This window comes from Corapipo altera, unplaced genomic scaffold (genome assembly GCF_003945725.1).
Source record: "Corapipo altera isolate COAL_440 unplaced genomic scaffold, ASM394572v1 49, whole genome shotgun sequence".
In the NCBI taxonomy this organism is placed as follows: domain Eukaryota; kingdom Metazoa; phylum Chordata; class Aves; order Passeriformes; family Pipridae; genus Corapipo; species Corapipo altera.
Genome location: NW_020884879.1, coordinates 17,230,279 through 17,254,948, shown reverse-complemented (window position 1 = coordinate 17,254,948; position 24,670 = coordinate 17,230,279). Strand labels below are relative to the sequence as shown.

Here is a 24,670-nt window from a genome sequence, read left to right as displayed (position 1 = left end):
TTTTCAGAGATTGACATGCTCACAGAACTTTTTGCAGCCACCACAGGCCACAGTACAGAAAGAGGTTTTCATTCTGGGATGCTTTTATAATGCACAATGCCTGCATTTCCATTCTTCTCATCTAAAAGTAAATTGGAGTTGTAGCTAGCATGTCAGTAGACGTAGAGCATTTATTTCTAACGGTGCTGTTCAGAAACCACTGTGCTCTTAACCCCTTTCTTGAGAGTTCTAATCTAGAGGCAACATTAATAATAATCAGATGATTAAAGTGTATCATAGAATCATAGAGTCATAGAATGGTAAGGGGTTGGAATGGATCTTAAAGATCATCTGGTCTTAACCTGCTATGTGCGGGGTTAACTCCCACTAGACCAGATTGCTCAAGGCCTTACCAACCTGGTTTTGAAGACTGTCAGGGTTGGATCATCCACAACCTTCCTGAGAAACATGTTCCAGTGTCTCACTACCCTCACAGTAAAGAATTTCTTCCTAATATCTAACCTATATTTCCCCTCTTTCAATTTGTACCCATGTCCTATCACTAGAGTTCCTGACAAAGAGTCCCTCTCCAGCTTCCCTGTAGGCCCCCTTCAGATACTGGCAGGTTGCTCTGAGGTCTCCAAGCAACCTTTTCGTCCCCAGACTGAACAGCCCTAACTTTCTCAGCCTGTCTTCATAGGGGAGGTGCTCCAGTCCTCTTACTAGCTTCACAGCCCTCCTCTGGACTTGCTCCAGAAGTTCCATGTCCTTCTTGTGTTGGGGACCCCAGAGCTTGATGCAGTACTCCAGGTGGGATCTTGTAAGAGCAGAGTAGAGGGGTAGAATCACTCCCTTGGCCCAGTGGCCATGCTGGTTTTGATGAAGCCCAGGACACAGTTGGCTTTCTGGGCTGCGAGCACACACTGCCGACTTGTGTCGAGTTTTTCATCAACTGTCACCCTCAAACCTTTCTCCACAGGGCTGTTCTCAACCAGTTCTCTGCCCAACCTGTAGGTGTGCCTGGGATCATCATGACCCAGGTGCAGGACCTTGCACTTTACTGTGTTGAACTTAATGATGTTGGCATGGACCCACATCTCAAGTCTGTCAAAGTCCCTCTGGATGGCATCCCTTCCCTCCAGCGTGTCACACAGCTCAGTGTTGTCAGCAAATTTGCTGAGGGTGCGCTTGATCCCACTGTCCATGTCACCAACAAAGATGTTGAATAGATTATTTCAGTATCATTTATTATTTCAATGAGACTGTACTATCTTCTTGCAAAATAGGAGCAGTTTGAACCCAAAGTGTTGACAATAGGCATATACTTTTTTTTCACTGATTTTTTTAACTCTTCACCTCCTGAGAGGCCTTTCTCTTCTAGGGTATTTTCATTAAAATTTACAGCTTAACTGTAGCAAATATACAGAATATTTTTCTATCTTTTTTAGTTAACCAGTAGGTTCAGTTGGTACCTTCCTGCTGAATGGCTCTATGAAGAGGCCTGTTTTTCAGGATGTGACTGAGGTCAGAGGATTCCTGCATTTGGAGAAGACCTATGCAGTACTACTTGACATTTTTCACTAGTTTTCCAGACATGTTTACTTATATAAATGGTGCTAATGTTTTGTACGAGAATGGTCTGCCAGTACATGTTTACGTATGAACACTTTGCCTCCTCTGCTTCTAGTAGAGTATTATGTGTTAGTTTCCCAAATAGGGAATACATAAAAAATCCTGAAGAAGAGCTGGTATTAAGAGTTTTCCCTGTGCACACCCACTGATCTTCCCCTAAGCTCCTGAGACCAAGATAACTTCAGAGCTTTGTGGTCAAGGAGAACTGAGGAAAGTAGAAGTGTCTTCTCATTTTGAATAAAAGAAATCACTTACATGCATGATCTCTCCTGCACCTGTGATGTGCAGGGTTTAAGGCAGTTCCAAACAAGTTCCACGCTTTTGCAGACAGATACCCTTTCTTTGTATGCATAATGCACTGTTTTCATCTGAGTCAAATAAAACTGGAATAGTAATGGGAAGTTGTATACTTTAGTACAACAAAATCAAAAATCATAACAGTTCTATATTTTAGTACAGTTGAAGAACAGATTTCATTGCACTGTTATTATGTAGTTTGTTTTTGCTGAGAAATAACCCTACAGTCTGTATCCTCCTAATTACTCACTCAATATATATTTAGTATTCCCTATTAAATATTCTTGAAAATTAACTTCTCCTGCTCCCCTCTATCATGTTACTTTTGCAGTTATCCTTATGGCAAACCTCACTTCTGTCCCTCCTACTCACTGGCAAAGCTTCTTCCCACAGGTTCACTTCTTTACCTTTCCTCTTCATTTCATAATATTAAAGAAAGATGAAACATTAATCTATTTGTTTCTTGTTTTGGAATATCTTAGACATTTTCTACATGTGAAATGGCAAGAATGTTCACTGAGTTTTTTTCCTGATGCTTCTGGAAGAGACTTTGAGAGACTATGAGCAGACCAGAAGCATTTTTAGCCCATACAGAAGATGTTTACTGTAAACAGAATGCTCATTTATCTCTCTGGATTTGACTTAAATAGTTATCAACAAAAACAAAACATGAAACAAATAAACAATCCTAATGCAAAGTGCATTTTCATGGGAACATATTTTCATTTTATGTTTCTGGATGGGGTAATCACACACATCCTACTGTATGTGTTCTAGAGAAGCTGTAGATGAGCTATGAAGAACAATATAAAAATAAAAGTAAAAAATAACAGTGCTTTTTTATATCATATTTATAACAAGGAAAAAAATTACCATAACTGTTTTTATATGTTTCCTACCCTCGATTTTTTATAGTATAGTTTTTCCCTTACCTATTTCCAACAATTTTCGGAGTCACAAAGTAAGTACTGAAAAACTGTTAATTAAAAAGAATGCATTCAGGGCAATCCTACCTCTCTGTGAAGGACAGACTCTTTGTTTTTCTTGCCTAACATTTTATTACTAGGGATTCATGCATGACTTTAGTCTTTGTTCTTCAGAGTGCATCTGCTCCTGCTGTTCATTTACCATCTGAAATCATAATCATCTGTTGGTGACAATCTAATCATCTTCACAGTAACTAATTTTGATGTCACAAACAAATGGCTATGATTTCAGGTGGGGAAGTAACAGCAGGAGCAGATGCACTCTGAAGAACAAAGATACTTGATCTCATACGATTGTTCTTAGTGACAAAAAAAATAAAAAAAAATAAAAAAGGAGATAAAAAAGCAAATAGATATTCTGAAGACTTTCTTAAGTTTGTGATGAGAAAATTTGAGATTTTTCTGTAAATGAAATCTATTTTAGTATTTTTAAAAATCTACTTCAATAATAGATCAAGGATATAAGAAATATAAAAAATACAAAAATATGTGGTGGTATTGTAAGCCCTAATTGTATGGTAGCATTCAGATTCTTACCCAGTTGTTTCTTCACTAGCTTTTGGGAGAAAATAAACAGAATATAAATCATGTATTTATGAAATTTTACATACTAATGCATCTTCGTTTTGAAGGAAACAGAATTCATGTGAACTTTGTAGTTCTAGCTCTCACTAGTTTTATAAAGACATTTTTATAGTCCTCTATATGTTTATTTTTCAACTGGGGATTCTGGTGAAAACTTCCAGTAGATAATTTAATACTCCTGTATTTCCATGAATAGTAACGGAAGTCTACAGTTTGGGAATAAAATTTTTGTTTTGTAATTCAGACATTTTTAATTGGAATTTATGTGTGTTATATTTTGCTGAAATATGTAATTCTTTTGGGTATATTTCAAAGGTGATTTGCAGTGGATCATATGCATTTTTACTCACTAAGAACTGCTGTTGCATTGGACTTGGCTTTTGAATTGCTTCCAAACTTACTAAACATTGTCAATTATAATGCATTCTTGCTAGGAGGTAGACTGATACATCACTAACCATTTGCTAAATTATTTGGCATTCTGAATAGAAACCACAGTAAAAGGTATTGACAACACCACTTATTTGATGAAACACAGGGCACAGAACGGTAGTTTTCCATCTGTTGATTTTGGTGTTTTTTGTTCTGTTTTGGGAGGGTTTTTTTAGCAAACAGTCAGGTGAACATTATACCATCACTGGGGCAGTTTCATCAGCTGAACCACTTGTCTACACTCTGTCTGTCTTACAACCTTATCTAGAGTCTCTTACCACAGCTGGTTATGTTTGAAAATTACCTTGCCTTTGTAACTGCTGAGTTGATGTGCTAATTTTCTAATTAAATTTTCTTTCTAACTGAAGACAAGGGAAAATTAAATTTAGAAACAAAGGAGATTTCTCCAATTCTGTTTCTTCCCTGAATTACTGAAGCTGGGAAATCCATGCTGTATTTGCCATTATTAATAATTGATTTATTATTTTTCAGTTTCATCTAACGATGAGAATAATTTTATCCAGCATAAAACCAATTAAATGCAACTTGCATATATTTTTAGAAATAGTTGAAAAAACTTCTAAACCACCTAATATTAAAAACCACCTCATATTAACAAAACAGGGAATGTGGGTTTTTCTACTTCCTGTTTTGAGAACTACCGATGAGCCAAGTTAGCATTTTTGTGTGTGAATGGGATTTGAGCACAACTCTGGAGCGTAAGATGACAACTGCAGTGGTCCTCCGCCTTTTTCCCATGTTTCCCCTTTTGAAATGCTCAGTTAGGTGCTTGAAGTCCTGCAAGTTTTGCATCTTCAGAGATGCTTTCTTTACTGAGTTTAGAGTTCAGTGTGTATTTATGAAGTGCCTAGTCTTTTAAGCATATGGCCAGAACATTCGGAGACTCTGTTTCCTTCTGTTTAGCAGAAGGAGAGTACTTCTGGGGTGCAGAGTAATCAGGCTAATGGCAGCCACCTTTGGGAGATGTGTATCTAATATGATTTGCAGACAAAAAAGGAAAAATCAGATGCTGTTAAAATGCAAGAAATCCACAGGGAAGGACTGATCTAAAGGAATCATGACTGTAGTTTGTCTGTTGATTAAAGCTTTTGTGAATGAAGATGCAGATGTCTGTCTAGTTTACAGATATAGTACATATTTTAGATATAGATTAAAGAAAAAGTGTTGCAAACAACATGCTACCTCGTTCTTGAGTAGTATAGATTTTGCATATGTAGGGAACATGTACTTGGGCTGGGAGACTTGTGATTTGGATGCCTGCAGGCTGAGAAGGAACTCAAGTCAGCTTTCTAGGAGACTGCTTAACCATTAAGCTTTTGATGTATAAAATGTATAAAGAGGGAACAGCCACCATGACAGTAGATAGCCAGCTCTGTGGGTAGAGATGATTTCAGATAATTTCTTTTTGTTTTCCCAGTCCCCTAAAATTCCAATATGAATTACATTTATTCAAGGTTTCTACCCTATTCCTTTAAAAAAATATGCATGTGAAGTAGAAATGCAGAGCTCATTTTTGATGTTAACTCTCAAATTCAAATTTACTTATGTAGTTCTGCAAATGATCTGCATTTGGTTTTCTGTCTTCAGCTGACCAAATGGAGCAGGATCACATAATTCACCTGAATACAGTGTTTCTCTAAATACTTTCACTTTTCTAAAGTCTTTTCTCTTTTCCCTGTGCCCTTCCTCCCAACCTGGAACTCACCATGTACCTCACCCTTAGTCTGGGATAATGATGTCCTTGAAAAATACAATTAAATGAACTGAGACTTTATTGCTGTCAGAACCAAGACTTAATTCTCCACTCTCTCCTCCATCCCCTTTCCTTTACATCAAACGTCTTGTCCCTATGACTTCCACTCCCCCACCGCTTTCTCCTCCTCTGATTTCATCTCCACTCATACCTATGCTGTGCTTGTTGATGGCCCCCTTGACCTTCTTAGCTTCAGCAACCTCTCTGTCCTTGTCTAGTAGACTTGCTCATTCTTTCATCTCTTCTTCATGTGGGTCATGCCTTTGTTTTCATCATCATCACCATTCTCATTCCCCTCCTAATTGGTTAATGAATAGTAGTCTTGCATGCACAGATCACCTGCAGTTGCACCTAGGCACTCTCCTAATTGCTTTATCCCCACAAACATCACTTTCTTGCAGCTTTTACAAGCAGCTTGATCTGCCAGCTCATTAATTTGATTTGCTCCTGCTCCAAATTTGCTGATCCTCTTTACTGATAAGAATAACTGTCCCTCCTTCTGCATTTAGATTGGTTCTCTTCTGAACCTACTTCGTCTTAGTCTTTGGTTAAGTGGTACACTGACATATTGTTGGAAAAATGTGATGCAGAAATTACCACGTGAAACTTACAGTGTAGATGTTTCATCTGTCTTGAAATATTTAATAGAATATCCTGTGGAAATCACCCACTGCAGACACTAGGTTTTACTTTTACCAAAATCTTATGTTTCCAAGCAGGAGTAAAGCTGTGGGAGAATTCAAAAGACTTTTCTCACAAGAATTAAATGCCAAATGTTGCAGAAATTTATACAATTTAGGTCTTCTTCAATAATGCAATTTCTGTTTTGGCTATACAGAAAATAATCCAGTGAAATTAAAGATATCACGACCTGACTTCATGGAGAACTAAATAGTATTTACTTCAGTGTCATGGTTATTTTAAGGTTAAATACACTAGTATTTTAATGAGTGGCTTTATATAACATTGGTTTGTTTAGGGTCATGTAGAAAAGATCTTTTGATTGAATGACATAGTGTAATGACAAAACATTTTTTCATGTCTGAATATTGGAGTAGCTGGTGACTTAGAAATACCACGGATAGCTATGTTAAGTAGGTAATGATTGCATCTGGTATTTCAAGCCAAGATTGTGTGTAGACAATTGCTGAGAACGTAATGGCCATACTATTTGCCTATTCAATTGTTTGACTGACCTTTTCTGAGTTCCTACTGAGGTAATAAAATTTGAAAATATTCTAGTATATAAATAGGCTTTTACAGTGAGTGAGTATAAAATGATAATATCTTTTTATTATAATATTTACATTTTTCAGTCCTGTTATTGAAGTAGTTACTTGGTTTTGTAAATTCTCTCTTTTGCTGTCATTGGATTTGTAATAGGCCATATTCCAGGGCATGTTTAGAACCTGCCAATTCTAGGGAGTAATTATTGCATGTGAGTGTCCTCCATGCCTCTTAAGTTCTTGTCCATTTTAACTTACAAAATTGTGAAGTCAGAATGAGATCTGGTTCTAAGCTTTCCTTCTTATTGCCTTACTACAAGATTTTACCCTGTACTTTAAGTAGCACATTGTAAGAAGGCTTTATTCAATGTGAATACAGGTAGCATAATCTGAAAGAGCTTTTTGATGATTTTGCATTGAATATTTTATTGAGTTCCAAAAATACTGATTATTTCTTTATGAACAGTCTTTTCTTCATCCAGTGAAGGGTATTTTAAATACCAGGGTGCTAAACTTAATTTACAAGTGTGTCACATACAGAATTATATCATGGTTTACTCTGCCTCATTACACAAGACATGAAAGCACTCCTTCATGCTGATGTGCCATGTCACTCAGTGTAGTGCAGGAAAGAACATGTGCTCTTCAGCAGTGTCGAGGGAAGTGATATACCAGCTGACACTGCTTCTAACGCATGAACAACTAAACCTTTCCTATAGGATAAACCAGAGCCTAGGGAGAAAATTGTATTCTCTAAGCAAGAGTAATTGAGGTTTAGACCACGTATACCGAGTGTTCATAAACATGAAAAGTCAATGAGTGACCTTGAACCAGGGAAGTTATTGAGTGAAGGCAGAAGAAATGTATCCCTGTGATACTTGATCAAGTAGAAAAGAGAAAATTAATGCAGACATATATATATCTGTATGTGCATACTGACAACACAAGCCTGATTCTATAGGCCATCTTGTGGAGCTGAATGATAGAACTGAAATCTCAACTTCTGATGTTTCCTGGTCTTCTTGACAGAAACAGAAAATTGGAAATGAGTCACCAGTGGTACCCGTGTAGACACTAATACCTGTGAACATGCAGGGCACACTGTCATCACTCTGAACTTTTCTTAATCTAGTAGCCCACCATGGTGGGGTAACTGGTCACTGTCCCTGTATCAGCAAATTCCATTTTTTTGCAGTCTTATTACACTGAGGCTCATTTGGTAATATTGTCAGTTGTTCTCCTTCCTCACCCCATTCCCCATGCAGAAAGTTCCTCTGATGGTTGGTTTTGTTTTCCATGAATTCCAGACAGTGGAGGACCCTTTTGTAGAAAGGTCCCTCTGTTTTCCCAGCCAAGGGGACACTACAGAGAAAGCGTAAGCGATAAAAATAACACCACTCAAACAGAACTTTTGAAGACCACCTCTGCTATGGCTGCTACGAAAAAAGGTGCAAAGCACTGAGATTACATTTCCAGGGGAAGGCTTATGAAAGATAATTGAGCCATTTTGTATATTAATCATACATTTGCTTTGGAGTCTCAACTGTTTTGCAGTTATCTAGTACTGACAGCAAAAGTAGACAGTGGAAGATGAAGAAATTTGTTCTTAGGTAAGAGAGGTCTTTGGTGTGTTTTCATAGACTTCAGAAGATTGTGAGAGACTGCTAACAATTACCGCCAACAATGAATAGGACATGCTTTTCAAATGTTAGTAATTACGTTGCATAGCTAGCCTGTGTATTTTTGTAGCACATTTACCCACAGGTTTAAATAATATAAATGGAAATTGTTTTAGCATGTTTCATGAATCTACCTCTAAATTAATGTCCAGCAGAAGGTACAATGTTATTGGTCTATTACAGATCCTGTGACTCCTAGTAATTACAATTCTACCTTTGGAATATGGTGAAGTTAGTTTGGGATAAATATTTAGTGGGCAGAAAAGTCCAATTTTTATTTTTTTTTGCTGAAAACTGACAAGAGGATGAAAACACTCACCTGGAGATGTTCTCCTGCCATGCATAAAGGTGTTAGAGGATAGTATTTCTTTCTCCCATGTTTTTTAATCAACTGATTGTTAGAAGACTCATTGAGATAATTTCTGAAGAGTTCTTCTGTTCTTGCACTTAATCCTCTATTGTTGTTGTACTCCTTGTCATGTTATAACTTTATTACTGCGATTAAATATATTTATACACTCTCCTACAATACAATTGAGTTGAAGTAAGCACGCAATGGTGAGAAATGGTAGTTAAAAAATCCTCAGTAATATATTAAAAATAGAAAATTAATTACAATTAATATATGTTTGATAGAAGTTTTTGAAGAGACCAAGTTTTTATTGGCTTTTTAAAGCAAGTTTGTAAGAAGCTTCATGAAACATAGGCCCTGAATATAAAAAGTTAATATCTTGCAACTATATTAATGTAATGTCTAGAATATTACATTACTTTGTTTCCAGAGATAATCAATGATGTTAATATAATATCTGCCTCTCAGAGCCAATGTATGATTTGAATTCATTATTGCTTATCAAGCACTTTGAAGTCTTTAGCAGTAAGGTGTTGCAAAGTGTAAAAGTACTATTATTAATTTAACATCACCATTAGAGTCAGTACTTTAGGAGCATTTGCTGTACTCGGCTCAATATCTTTTTATTCATCATATGCTGCATATTAGTTATTTTAACATTTAGAAAGCTTAGTAATCTGGAAGTATTCCAAACCATTGTTCCAGACAGCAGTTAGATATTTGGGTGGATCATGTAAAAACAGTGAAATGGCTGAGAAAGCATGTAAAATGTTTGTTTTAAGTAATATTACATCAATGGAACAGACATCTGCAGCACTGGATTTGATTTTAAACTTCTGTAAACTTTTTTGAAGTTAATATTGTACTATGTTTTTCTAAAATTGATTGGGGGGGCTAATATCATGTTATTTCTAAACAAGTAGACTTTTATCTTTTGTTCAGTTTTTATTTCTGTTTCTGAAATATTTGTGGGAAATCAGATTTACAGTGGGCAGTTCTTAGGAGGTGGTGAACATCTGCCACTCAGTATTATTGTTGCTGTTTGGTTTTGTAAGCTAACATCAAATATCAAGATCTGTATTATCTTTTTTTTTATTTTCACTAATGTCATATCTTGTATAAGACTATTTAAAAATATGAGCAGTGGTGGACCTTGGAGGCTATAGTGTCAGAAAAGAGTATAAAATCTGTCTTATCATATAATGATTATGTGCCATAAAATAATGCTGTGTATTTATACAGTTGTTTATCTATAATATTATATTCTAAATTGTCCCAGATGGAGAAAAAGAAATTTTAGGGATCCTGTCCTCCATATTTCTGAGTACAATTGTCTTGAATTTGCGTTTAGCTCTAGAGTTCAGCTCTGGAGTTCAGTGTACTGGCTTTGGAGCCAGTTCTAAACTGGGTAAAACACTCTTAGAGTTCAGGGTCCAGCCAAGCTCCCCAGCCCTACAGAGGTAAGTGGGGAGAGCAATCAGGTGAATAACAGATATGTCTTTGTGAATGGTATAAGCAGATGTTCCAGATTTCTGAAAGCAATATGAATTTAAAAGCCAAATGTGCAAGTAAATCAATTAAAAGATTCACCTGTAAGCAGTTTGCTGAGTCGGCAGTGAGGAACTTCCATTTTCACCATATAGTTGAAAATGAGGGCATTAATTACAGGTAATGTTTTCTGAGTCTTCTCCTTGTGGTAGACATTTTATTTAAAAGTACTACTTGTGCTACTAGTATTAGAGGAATCCTTTCTGGGTACTGGAAATTAATTTCCTTCTCTTCTTTGAATTTATTCTACATTCTGAAATTAATTTAATATGTGCTGCAAGTGAATTAACCATTGAACCCTTTGATTTCTCTTGGGATTACTAAATCAGGTAACAAACAGGTTTATTATCCCTAGAATGAAATACCATATGGCTCAGGTTCACTCATGTTATTTTCAGATATATACTAGAAGATTAAAGTATGTTCTTAATAAGAAATTACACATTTCAAGCTCATTTTATGATGTATTAATAATAAGAAAAAAGTCTTCCTCTTGTATCAGCTATTTGGTTAGTTGTGTTTCCAACAAATGCTTCATTGTATAAGAAAACTAGCAAACTTCATACTTAATTCTGCACATTTCCACACCCAGGAATATCAGCAAAACTGATCAAGTACGTACTCATGTTTCCAAGCAGGTTTAGGTTGAGATATTTTCTAAAAATGTGTTAAAATTTTGAAATGTAGACACATTGTTCCTAATTTACATATCACTGGAAATATTTAAAAGTAATTCACATAAATAAACTTACATCTTTTTAATGTTCACTGTAACTCCTGTTGATATTAATGATGGCACCTATATGCTTTTCTTTTTCATTTTAAACATTCTCAAAGGCAGGTAACGATTTGCAAACTATAGGATGCCGTATATAGAGCTAAACAAATAAATAAATTCCTCTTCACTGCAGAGCAGTCAGTCACATCAGAGTCATTAGCACAGTAACAATGTGGTTGCAGGGCAACTTAAACCTTTTTAACCACAGGCTGCCCTAGTAATTCAACAAACACTTTAAGCCAGCACATCAGGCGGAGCTGCTACGGCAAGAAACCACCCTGCCCTTCTTCTGCCTCCAAGAGCTCATTCTCATGAACATGGTCCTACAGGTGCTGGTGCTGGCATAAGCAACAGAGCAGCGGGAGAATACAAACAGCAGCTGTTGGTGGGAGAGAAAACTAAAACTACTTCTGGTGGCAATGGTGCTTATACAGACTAGTTTCAATTATTTGTGAAAAAACAGCCTAAATTACTGTATCAGAAAGGAGGTAGAAAAATGTAGGGTAAATAGTGATTTTGTTACTATTTTGAAGTAGGATCTGTTCCTCATGGTTTGAGGAACATTATTTGTTCAGGTTGTGTATTCTGTGCTAGCCACAGTGTTAAAATACAGATTTGAACTTTTTAAAAAAGAACTGGGGAAGAGGAAAAAGAGGGGCTCTTCAGATCTGCTTTGTTTCTAAATAAATTATGCCATTTCATTTACAGTTACTGGGAAAAGAAAGGTATTGCTTCTAAATTCTTACTTTGTTTTTCACTGTAAAATGTATTAATGAAAATTGTATATGTGTCAAACCCATTTTAGAGTAATAAGAATGATCTTTGGTTTCATTTTCAGCACCAAAGGGAATACTCCATCTCTCCCCTGATGTTTATCAAGAGATGGAAGCAAGCCGCAACAAATCAGCCCCTGGTACCACTGTAAGCTATTTGTCGTCCAAAGAAATGAGCCAGACTTCCAGCTCTTTCTTCAGCATATCTCCTACAACAAATAGCACGGCTACGATTGCCAGGGAACTTCTCATGAATGGAACATCCCCAACTGCTGAAGCCATAGGTCTAAAAGGAGTATCTCCTGCTTCCCCCTGTTCTACAGTGCAGCCTTCAAAACAACTGGAGTATTTGGCAAGGATTCAAGGCTTTCAGGTATGGGAGGGGGAAAATGAAGCTCTTCAGCCAGAATCGTAGCATTGCCATCAAGGTTTCACTCTTGCCCTCTTGAATGTGGGCATGCATGTAACTTATCTTGTAAAATTAGATGGTGTCCGAGGCAGTTTCTGGGTCCGGGAGATACAACTCTGCACCAATATACGCATCCCTCCTTCTTTTTTTTTGTTCCTTTCGTACATTCATCTTACTGCAGCCCATCTTTCTCTTCTTTGTCTTCTCTTCAAATAATTACAAGCTTAAATTATACCTTTTACTTGCACTTCTTTGAGAGTCTTCATCTCTTCGAAATAGAAGCTTTACATACTGCTTTGGCACTGGTTTCTCCCTTCGACTCTGATCCAGAAGGTACCGATGAACCACCTTACCTTTGTGTTTGTTGTCTAGGCTGGGTTATTAATTTCTTTGCTTACCACCCTGCACTTCTTAGTAGTAACTTGATGTTGTGGTTTAGGAATGGTACTTACCAGTTTAGTGCTCCCATTGAGACTCTCCAAACCATGAGCTGCTTGCTCACTCCCCCTCCCCTGTGATGGACTGGAGAGGAGAATTAGAGGCACAAAAGGTAAAGATCACAGATTGAGATATGAACAATTTACTGGAAACAGCAATGAGATAAGAAAACTAACTGTAACAGCAACAGTGCTAATGACAGAGGGTGTAAGAAATGAAGGATTCACACGGAAAGCCCTCGACAACAGACAATATCCAACCTCTCCCTCTGCCATGCTACTGGAAGGGACCCTGTTCTCCCAGGAAGGGAATTGCTTCTCCTCACCCCTGGCAATGATATGAGGTGGTGTAGAATAACTTCTGGGTCCTAGCCATGCCCCCATCTAGGTACTGCAAAAATTAACGGTCTCCTGGCTGGAACCAGGACATTATTCACCCCTTGTTCTATACCATCTATGACATGCCCAAATCCTACACCTTCCAACTATATACATATAGATAGATAGACAGATAGACAGATAGATAGATAGATAGATAGATAGACAGACACATATACACAAGCACAGGTATCCTTTCCAGAGTTAATGGCTGTCCCTCCAAGATGTCTGTTGAGTTCATTTAGTCCATGACTGTGGATTCCATCCGTCTTAAATGTCTCCCAGGGCAGGAGGGCTGGTGTGCTCTTGACTGATTGCAAGCTGCATCAGGAGCTCACAACTGGTGTATCTGGAGCAGTCCCTCCTCATTGTCCATAGTAATTATGTCATATAGAGGCAGTGTCATTCAGCAACCAGTACTACACAGTTCAACATTACAGGCTGTTCTCACCCAGAAATCAAATTCCCTTGAGGTACACATCATGTTTCCTCATCCCTCTGCATTACCCACCAAATGCACCCAGATCCTTGAGCAAAAACAACCCCACGGATGCCTTTGCCTTTGCTTGAGACAGGACTAATCCAAACTATCTTCTCTAATGCATTCCTCATATGCACCATGGAGAGTTTATCCCCTTCCACGGTACGTGGAGGTTTTGATTGGGCAGGGCCAGCTTGATGGGTAGAGCCTCTATTGTTAACTAAGCAAGTGGCCTTTGCTAAATGTGTATCCCAATGTTTGAAGGTCCCACTGCCCATTGCTTTCAATGTGGTTTTTAACAGTCCCTTGTACCATTCAGCTTTCCCAGATGCTAATGCATAATAGGGAATATGGTACACCCACTCAGTGCCGTGCTCTCTGGCCCAGGTCTCTATAATTTAAAATGAGTGCCGTTGTCCGACTCAGTTCTCTCTGGGGCGCCATGTTGCCGTAGAACTTGCTTTTCAAGGCCCAAGATGGTGTTACAGACAGTGGCATAAGGCACAGGATGCATCTCCAGCGATCCAGTGGTTGCTTCTACCATTGTGAGCATGTAGAGTTGTAGTCTGTAGTCTGGATAACTTGGGTGATGGTGTCTGTGGTTAAGTCCACCCCTGGATTATGAGCCCATCTCTATGTCGCATCTCTTCCCTGATGACCTGAGGTGTCATGGGCCCACCAAGCCTGAAATAACTCATCCTTATGTTGCCAGTCCACGTCTGCCTGAGACACTTTAGTCTTGGCAGCTCAATCCACTTCTCTGCTGTTATGATGCTTTTCAATAGCCTGACTCTTGGGTGCATGTGTATCTACATGATGGACTTTTACAGCCAACTTTTCTACACAGGCAGAGATGTCTTGCCGCACTTCAGCAGCCCAGGTGGATTTACCTCTGTGCTGCTGATTGGTCTTTTTCCATTGGTCTAGCCACCCCCAGAGAGCATCTGCTACCATCTGCTAATCAGTATAGAGGTAGAGCACTGACCATTTCTCTCATTCCACGATATCTACAGCCAACTGGACAGCTGTCAACTGTGCAACCTGACTTGATCCACCTCGTTCCTTCAATAGCTTCTGCAACTCGCTATGTAGGGCTCCATTTGGCAGCTTTCCATTTTTGATGTTACTCTACAATACAACAGGAACCATCAGTGAAGAGAGCATATCGCTTTTCAGTTTCTGGTAGCTGATTATATGGTGAGGCCTCCTCCTCTGATGATCATGATAGTCCCAAATTTTCACCTTCGGGACAGTTCGTGATGACTTCCAAGATCCATGGGCGATTGGAGTTTCCTATTCGAGCTCATGTGACCACTACTAAAGGGTGAGCGAGTCTTGCTGACCACTCCCGGGCTCTCCAGTTCATGAATCATCTCACCAATGGGGGTCACAGAGTCTCGGTTGGTGCGGTATTGCTGACAGTGCACCATTCCGGTGGCCATCAGTAACTATTCTTCAACCCTCAGCAGTCCCATAGCAGAAGGGTTCTTTGAGAGACCAGGCAAGGTATTCAGCTGATTTCCTCTGTCTCCACAGCAGCTATCCCAAGAGCCCAACAAAGCCTTTTTGGGTCCTTGAATTGGACCCTCTCCTGATGTAATCTGTGCCAAGGATGCACAGGGCCCCTAGGCCAGTGTTATGATCCAGTTATTAAAATTATTAGAAATGCCTTTGCCCAAATTAAGGTGCAGATGAGACCGTATGCCAGAGTCAATAGTATGGATTTTATTTAACAGTAGATGTGAGGCAGAGAAAGAGAGAGAGACAGAAATAGAAAAAGGATGGGGGGGAACAAGAAAGAGCGTGACAGAGAAAGATTAAAATTGAAAATGTATCACCACTCTGTGGACCCAGCGGTGTTCATTTTTCTGGTCTTCTTGGTGGTGAGGGTCCCACACAACATAGAGTCCAATGGATTAATATACATTCAGATGTCCAGGCACCACCCCTGGCAGGGAAGAGCTCTGCAGTCTCTTGCGACAGGCTCTGGATTTGTTGCATCACTTGGATCACATGCAGTCCTCTTCCTCTTGTGGTGGAAAATGTCAGGAATGATTCTGGGGTCTTTAATGGTTTATGAACCCTTCTCAGGTGCCTCTCATGTGAATGTCCTGTGTGTACATGGTCTTCCTGGGAGTGGTTGGGGATTACTCCTTTGGTTTGGTGTGGAGAGATTTCGCAATCACACACCCAAAACTCTTCTCCTCCACCACCTGATGAGCCTTGTTTACTTCTCCTCTGACCTGAGAAAATTAGGCAATAGTCTTATCTGAAGCTCCCATCACAGTCCAGATTCCAATCAGGAAGCATGTTTGGGAGGGGAGTACTTTGATAGTTGCAGACAGGCAGTTGCTTCCTCACAGTTTGACAAAAAGTCTTTCTATGATTTTGGCAGTGTTTAAGACATTAACAACAATTGAGTCTATCACAGCCAGTCATAATGGGGTGTTTTTGCCATTCATTCTCAGTCAGGCTCACTTTAGCTTCTAGTACAGTCAGTTGTTGTGTCCCCTTGGCAATAGAGATGGATTCTGCCCCTACGTATCTTGACGGCATCAGGATACATTGTGCGCTGATGTCAACTAAAGTCTTACACTCTTCTGGTTCTGATGTGCCAGGCCACTGATCCACACAGTCCAATAGATCTGATTGTCCCTTTCCTCCACCTGACTGGAGGCGGGGCCCCTCAAGTTCTGGTAATAGTACTCATTGCTCATTGTTAATATGAACTGGAGGTCCATTCAAGAGGATTGGAGGTAACATCAGGTCTCCTATTCTGAGGACTTGCCCTCTGGAAACTGGAGTGGCATCTATCCTTGAAGAATTTCTTGGAGTGGTTGTTCTTCCTCTCAACTCATGTGTCCATGCTGCTACGGTAGAGGTGGGTTTTCCATCTCACTTCCTCATGTCCTCTCCATGGTCATGCAAGTAGAACCATTGGTTACCTGGTGGCGTGTACCCTCTTTCTCCCAAGCTTCCTATTGGAGTGCTTGCTCCCAATAGAAGAGAGTCTGGTCCACACTGGCGGGACATGGGACATTTCTTCTCTAATTTCCTTGAGTCTTTCAAATCTGTCTGCAGTCTTGGACAGTCTTTCTGCAGCTGAGGCTCGGGTTAGTAGGGAGGAAAAAGACAATCTTCATATTGCCAGAGTCAGGTAGTCACCTGAAACACTGTTCGTTCTCCTTCTTTCATTGACATCAATGCCCATGAGTTGGTGTACGATGATGGCATGCTCTGTACAAACGGGTTTTGTACACTGGACCTCATCTGGATCTATAGGGGACTGCTTGTTATTTGTATTCTTATAGATTATCTCCAGCACAGCTAATTCTCTCAGGTACTGGATACCTTTCTCCATGGTGTTCCACCTGCTTGGGTGCACTACTAGATCATCCTTGAGAGAATAATTTTCCCTAATTGTGAAGTAAGATAACACACAAGTACCCCTGAAATGCCAAGCAGTGGAAGGAGTTCAGGAAAATTTATTCCAAAGTCGAGAACGCTAGACTTACAAGGGAAAAACTTCTAGCAGTGCTGCAGAAAGCACTTCCTCAGAAAGACACTCCTCCTGTTCTCTTCAAGGCTTTTTATCTTCACTGGCCTCCCTCCCCAGGTCCTCTCCGATGCACAGGCCTGTAGCATCTGTTTATCTCTCCTCATAACAGAGAAAGAGCCTACGAACTTCCTGTGGTTCTGCTGCAGTTTGGGTGGCCACAGTGCCTGTTGGTCTGCTTTCCTTCTCTTCCCCATGAGGGTGCTGTCTAGTATTGAACTGTGTCCAGTGAAGAGTAACCAGGGCTCAATACATTTCAATAAGTTGCTCCTCTCTGGAGTTGCCACAGCATTCTCCTTGCAAGTATTCTGTCACTTTATCAGGGTCTTGTAGTTGTTCAGGAGTGAACTTCCATGCCATTGGAGCAGATAATTTCCTCCAAAACTGGCCCATTTTCTCCCGTATTCCATACCACTCATGACTGTCCACCCTCAGGGAAGATCTCTGATGACCTTCCTAGAAATCTTTCTTAACTAAACATGGTGTGGACCACACTGAGGAGACCTGGCAGACATAGCAACAAGAACATGCTTTCCTTAATATCCAAAGGGAATTGAAAATTCTTGGAAGCTGTTGTAACAGGCCTGAAAAAAAAAAAAGGGGTGAAAAGCTGGAGAAAATCATCCTCCCCGTTCCCCCCTCAAACTGGGTACAATTATTAACGAACTCCCAGAGGTAGCACCTGAGATAAGGGCAAAAGAGCAACATTGAATACACATCCCAAATGACCCTTATTGCCTTTGATGTTATCATATCATAAGCTGATATCACACAGTACAGCAACAAAGCAATCCTGATCCCCCTTCCTGCTCAGAAAAAAAACATCATGAGCAGCACATATGGGAATATATACCGGGTTAGGTACCACAAGCACATAAACGGACCAAACAACATTGTAATCAGTGACTCTACGCCTAATACAACAAATGCTTAGATCAAGTTTGTTTCCAACTCACTCTGGGCAAATCAGCTGTTATCACAACCCTTCATGCCCAACATTGGGTGCCAAAAAAGTCTGTCATGGTTTAGGAATGGTAATCCCCAATTTAGTGCTCCCACTGCGACTCTCTAAACCATGTGCTGCTCACTCCCTCCCTCCCCCTCCCTTCCAGCCCTCGCTCTGTGGTGGGATGGAGTGGAGAATTGGAGGCCCAAAAGGTAAAGATCAAGGGCTGAGATAAGAACAATTTACTGGAAACAGCAATGAGATAAGAAAACGAACAGTAAAAGCAACAATACTAATGACAGAGGGTGCAAGAAATGAAGGATTCACACGGAAACCCCTGGACAATAAACAACATCTGACCACTTCCTCCACCATGCTTCTTGACCGAAAGGGACCCTGTTTTCCCTGGAAGAGAATCCCTTCTCCCCACCCCCAGCAATGATGTGAGGTGGTGTAGAATAACTTCTGGATCCTAACTGTGCCCCCTTCTAAGTACTACAAAAATTAACCCTATTCTGGCTGGGATCAGGACATTTGAAGACCGTGTTTTGCTCAGTAGTGAAAGTAGACCTGGTGTCAGAGCAATGCAGAATGTTTTTGCCATCACAGTCAATATTATAGAATGTAAGATGAATCATACTGGTTCAGTGCATGAGTCCTTCATCACTGATAACCTGCACCCAGCAATTTCTACATTTCGTAGGACAGTGGCAGCCTCTGTAGTACATCCAGTCATTTCTGCGGTGTGGAAGATGGGAAAACGAAGCCTCTTCCCTATCACATTACATGCAAATTTATATGTGTATATGGGTAATGGCTCATTTTACTGTGTTGCACCATCAGAGGATAGGACCAGATATGTAGAAATATATTTTTCCTGTCGTAGATTTTTGGTTTGAGTTTTTGTTTTGTTTGGGGTTTTTTCCCTTTTCAGAATTGTGAATTTGTTTCATTTGAAATGTTGGTTTCATATGCTCTAGCATATGTAATTTGATGATATAAACAGATTCTGGAAATGGGAGGTTTCTGTTTGAATTTTTGCATGCCTCATAATGGATTTTTTTTTTGTAATTTACAAAGTATGCATTAATGGGAAGTGACTTAAAAAAGGCTGCTAGGATTCAAGGAATAGTGTCAGATGTTCTGTTGGTATAAGCAGCATAGTTAAATTACATTTGCTTACATCGGATATCCAACACACTTGCAACAAACGTGGGTAGAGCCCTCCCCAAATCTTCGTTTGCGAAGCCTAGCCATGATGATGACATCAGATATCATTAGTTGTGGATTTAACTGTTTCTGTCTAAAATATACATTCAGCTTTTTTTGGTCTTCATTTTTGAAATGTCATTTTTGCTTCATTAGTTTGAATGTCTCTTAATGAAACAAATGGTAAAAGCCTCAGCCTCACTGTAGTAGAGTTAAGCTGCTAATAGGAATTCAGTCTTCCTGAGTTCGATTTGTTACCTGCCTGCAGTAGAAACAGATGAATTCTGATGAAAAGAAATTCAGTCCGTGGAGTTCTCACTGCTCACTTTCACATCTTGTCAGATTGCTCATGTCTACTAGTAATGCTTTATTTTCATAGAACCGATGCACAATTTTATGTTACTGTTTTGGTTCCTACTTGCCTACAGTATGTGGTAATTGTAAAATGATTAGTTGTGTTTGTCCTGGTTTTTTTCATGCTTTGATTCTAGATGCTTATGTAGAAATTGTTTTTAAAGGGTCTTACCTTGAGCCAAAAAGTATAATTTGTTTCATCCATGAACTAGACTACTACTTTTTACTTGACCCTAATACAAACCAAGGAATTTGGTAAAGAATCTCAATTATTAACATCTATCCACTGTGTATGTAACTGATGGTTTTACATCATCTTAGCATGCTTTTTAACACCTTGCTTGAATAAGCCTGATTATTGATGTGAAACTGCGGCTGATGGGTGGCTGAGCCAAGGTGGAAGTGAATAGAATCTCTGTGGGAAGTGGCTCAGTGGCCTGTCAGGTGCACAACACAGGTCTCTTCACCATTTCAACCTCGAAAGCTCTTTGTCTTTAAGAGTTTAAAAGCCAATTTCTTTGCAAGCTAAATTTCTCAGGCTTATTTACTAAGTAGATAACTACTGCATTTGCAAACAGCTAGCTTGTTTCATGTTTCCTGAATGACCCAAAATGATTTTTAAATTGTTAGCATGTATTTGTATTCTGGTCCAGATGATAACCGTAGTTTTGTCTTTCATTGAAGAACGTATACATTCTGTTCTGTTACAATGTATTTTTTGAATTTTTTAAAAAAAATCAATAAATACTCATATGATGTTTCATTTGTAAATGTAAACAATGTTATTTGCTTATTTGAATGGTTTTCTTGAACTGCTTTAGCTGCAGGAGACACATCTCTAAAATGTGGTTACTTAATTCTTTTAAACTGTTTGTGTATAATCTCAGCCATGTTCTATTGTAAGCCCTGAATATTAAGAGTTATTGGGACCAATATATAGTTAAGTACTAAAAAATTGCATTTTTATTCTTTATGGTTTATTATTCTAAAGATATTTGTAATTGATAAGCAGCAACTCAGTGTTGCTGAAAAACAGGTTTTTAGCTTGGATACTTTCAAAGCTCAAGCTTCAAATTACCAGTGATAATTAAACACAAATACTTAAAGCAAGCCTTTACAAACTCTGAATAAAGCATTTTTGGTGCTTACTTCATATTTATGAATATCATCTACAAGTTAATTGTTTTGCAGACTTTGACTAGAAATATTTTAAAGGAAAATTTAGTTTTGGTAAAACTGTTATTTTTAAATGACTGTGTGATATTTTGACCATTGTTTTGTAACCAGATTAGGAAAGTTTTGGTTGTTTCTGCTGACTGTTTAAGTGCAGTAAATTATTCTGAGAGTTTGTTTACATGGAAACATTTAGAGAAGCTGTTTGCACATGAATAACTTGAACCTCCACTTTTTACTTAGGCAAAATGTAACTAGCAAGTAGTCCAGTAGGAAATTCCACCGGGAGTTTCCCGTGCATGGCTGCAGCCATACTTGGCTTGCTGCATTGGCAGGGCTTGGAAATCTTAGCTTTTTCTCTGTAGTGGCTACATAGAAAACCTCACACAGGATATAGTTTCTATGTGATGTATTCCTTTGGTTGCAATGGTTACACAATTATTTTTTTCCACTCCACACTTTTTTCTTCATTAACTGTTCCATTTTATAAATTGATAGACTTAATATTTTATTGTTCGGCATTTCTAAATGTTTCTCATTTCCCCAATGGCACATGTTTCTGAGTGAGTGCATGTACAGGAGAGGTCCTGCTGGATGCTCTAGAGTCAGGTTTACTTGTGGCTCATACGTTTCAGGGCATGGGTTTGAATTGTTGGCAGGGGTGGGCTGAAACTAAATTTCTACACTTATATTAGGGTTGACACTGAACTCAAACCTTTCACTGCAGTGGCTTTAAACAAAACTAAACACTTCATGAAGGTTGGATTTGGGAGTGCTTGGATCTAACTGCTGAGGTATGTGAGGAGAATTTCAGGGAAATTCAACCCTCAGAGAACTTCAAGGAAAGAGTTATAGTTTTGATCTGATCTGTACATAATCGACAATTTCTCTGAGAGCAGGTCAGATTTTAAAAAGCACCTAAATAACATTTTTTAAATTGACACAGGCACTATGGATGCTAATAGCAAGTCATTTAAAGCTGTAAAATCATCAAAAAAGTGATACTTTTTGTATCACCAAGTGATACCTGTCCTTGGATGTGTCGGCTGCAGACAGTTCGTGGCCACTGTTGGGCTGAGATTGTTATCGTGGAAAAATGGGCTAGTTCTGAGGGGTACAAAAGTCACATCACTCATTCAAATTAGAAAAAACAAACAATAATTAAGAGAAGCCTTTGAAATTATAGCATCAGGCGTCTTGACATCATTAATGTTATACAGATTTGAAAGCTATGTCAGCAAAATGTTTTTAGATGAATGGTTCTTTGAAGATCCTATCTCCAAAAATCAGGAAAAATGAGGATATTAGAAAGTGAAGATGTATGTAGAATAGTGTTAGAGAACACTTTCGAAATAAGGCTGTTAAAGAAAATACTGCTTCATCCACATTTGGGGTCAAGCCCCCCAATAATTCTATGTGTATAACTGTGCATCTAACCCCACCCCCCCAAGCCATTGGAGACTTATTTTCCAGCAGGATTAACCAGACTGCAAATATTAGTGAAATTGTTCTGAAACAGTAGCGTACAGTCACGCCCAGAGGGAACTATGATCAGCTGATTCACCTTAGTGTTAACACTCAAAGGGCAGAGAGAAATAATGACATTTATATTGAAAAATATGAGTTCTTACTCTTTAATTCCCTTGAAATAGCTTGAGTGACTGTGCTACCATGTATTATCAATACTTACTTCTGTAAAACAAGCTGTGGATTCAGGTTTTTGTTTCCTGTCCCAGTGCCTTGGGTCTTAGTCAGGTGTACTAGGACTGTACCTGCTCATTGTTCAGATCAGTTTCTGTAAAATGATGTGCAGAATGATGTTGTACTCTGTCATCACCAAAAGTATTGAAACCTGGCCTTTGGCAGAGGGTATTATCCTCCTGTATGTTTGTACTGTGCCATGCTCAATGGCCAGTACAATAATCCCAACAGCAATATTTTTCTCTTACCCACAGGGAGTATAAACACCTTTAGAAATGGCTGACAAAGTCCTCATTATCTCAGTTTCTGTCTCTTCTGGAAACTGTGGGGTTTTTTTCTGATGGGAAGTTTGCACTTTCACCAATTAACAAACTATTGCCTGATGTTCCAATTACTATAGACTTTTGTTGTGGGTTAACTCCAGTGGGCAGCTTAAGCTCCACACAGCTGCTCACTCTCTCCCCCCTGGTGGGATGAGGGAAAGAATCAAAAGGGCGCGAGTGATAAAACTCGAGAGCTGAGATATAGACAAAGACTGTGTGTGCAAGCAAAGAAAAACAAGGAATTCAACCACAACTTCCCGTGGAGAGACAGATGATCAACCATCTCCTGAAAGTGGGGCTCCATCATATGTGATGGTGACTTGGGAACACAGATGCTGTAGCGCCGAATGTCATTCCTTCCACCTTTCCCCAGTTTTTATCACTGAACAGGGTGTCATAGGTATGGGATATCCCTTGGGTCAGTTGGGGTCAGCTGTCCCAGCTGTGTCCTCTCCCAACTGTTTGTGCACCCCCAGCCTGCTCGCTGGTGGGGTGGTGTGAGAAGCAGAAAAGGCCTTGACTTGGAAGCTCTGCTCAGGAATAGCAAAAACGTCAGTGTGTTATCAAGTGTTTTGGTCACAAATCCAAACTTTAGTACTACATGTGCTTTTATGAAGAAAATTAGCTCCATCCCAGCCAGAACCAATGTAATTTCCACCCTTTATTCCATACCATTGACATCATGCTCAGGTCCCACACTCCCTCATTAACAACCCACTCTTTCCTATCCCATGATATATACGCAGATATCATCCCCTTAGTCTGTGGACCACCCCTTTAAAAAGTCCACAAAATGTCCATTGAGTTCATTTAGTCCATGTTTATTCAATCTGTTATGGTGGTCACTCTGGACCGGAGAGGTGATGTGCTGTATGGTGTTGCTGAGCACCAAAGACAGCTCAGGTTGGGTCACTGCTGCACTTTCGCATCTTCTTGTGAGGCTTTTCCTCTCTTGGTTCAGATGGTTCCTGTTATAGTTATTCCTATAAAACACAACTCAGATCCTGGCTTACAACAATTTAAAGGTATTTCCATTACAGTCTCCACCCCAGGTTCCTTCGGGCCAGGTTGTAGGATTTAACAATAGGCTGCAGCAATAGGGTTTGCTCCCTTTGCTCCTAACCAGGCTAGCAACAAGGGGTTCCTGCTACAGTAATTTTTGTAACATGCAACTCAAATCCTTGGTTACAAAAATTTAAAGGTATTTCCATTACAGTCTTCACCCCTTGTCCCTTTCGACCCGACCATAGGGTTCATTGCAGTGAACTATTCCCCTTACCCCCACTCCACCTTGGGATTATTCACAGGTCCACAGTCCACTGGGGCAGTATATGGTCCAGTGTGGGCTTCTCTACATTCCTTAGGGATGTAGCTGCTCCAGAATGATGATACCCATAGGTCACAGACCCTGCAGGGGAGTACCTGCTCTGGCACAGACTACTCCATGGCCACCTCTGTTTCTGGTTGTACCTGCTCCAACATGAACTTACCCACAGTCAGAGTCCTGTGAATTTGAGATCCAGCCTGTCCAGCACAGGTATGGCAGCATTGCCCTGGCCATCTACCAGCCCATTCCTGTTATCAGTACGTTCCCAGGCAGAGCAGAATAGGATGATAAGGAGAACAGGAAACAGCAGAAGCAAAAAGCAGCCAGTAACAAGC

The 24,670-nt window shown here is 39.5% G+C and overlaps 1 protein-coding gene across 5 annotated transcripts in view; it reads left to right on the top strand.

Moving 5' to 3' along the window:
• Nucleotides 1-24,670, top strand: part of STAU2 (staufen double-stranded RNA binding protein 2) — a 150,190-nt gene that overhangs the window by 54,127 nt on the left and 71,393 nt on the right. For 4 of the 5 annotated variants that reach the window (XM_027638548.1, XM_027638546.1, XM_027638547.1 and 1 more), the window contains exon 11: nucleotides 12,107-12,414. In XM_027638548.1, coding sequence (XP_027494349.1) covers nucleotides 12,107-12,414 — 308 coding nt within the window. Of the gene's footprint in view, nucleotides 1-12,106; nucleotides 12,415-18,414; nucleotides 20,583-24,670 lie in introns of those variants that run through there. The other variant, XM_027638550.1, reaches the window with a different exon arrangement.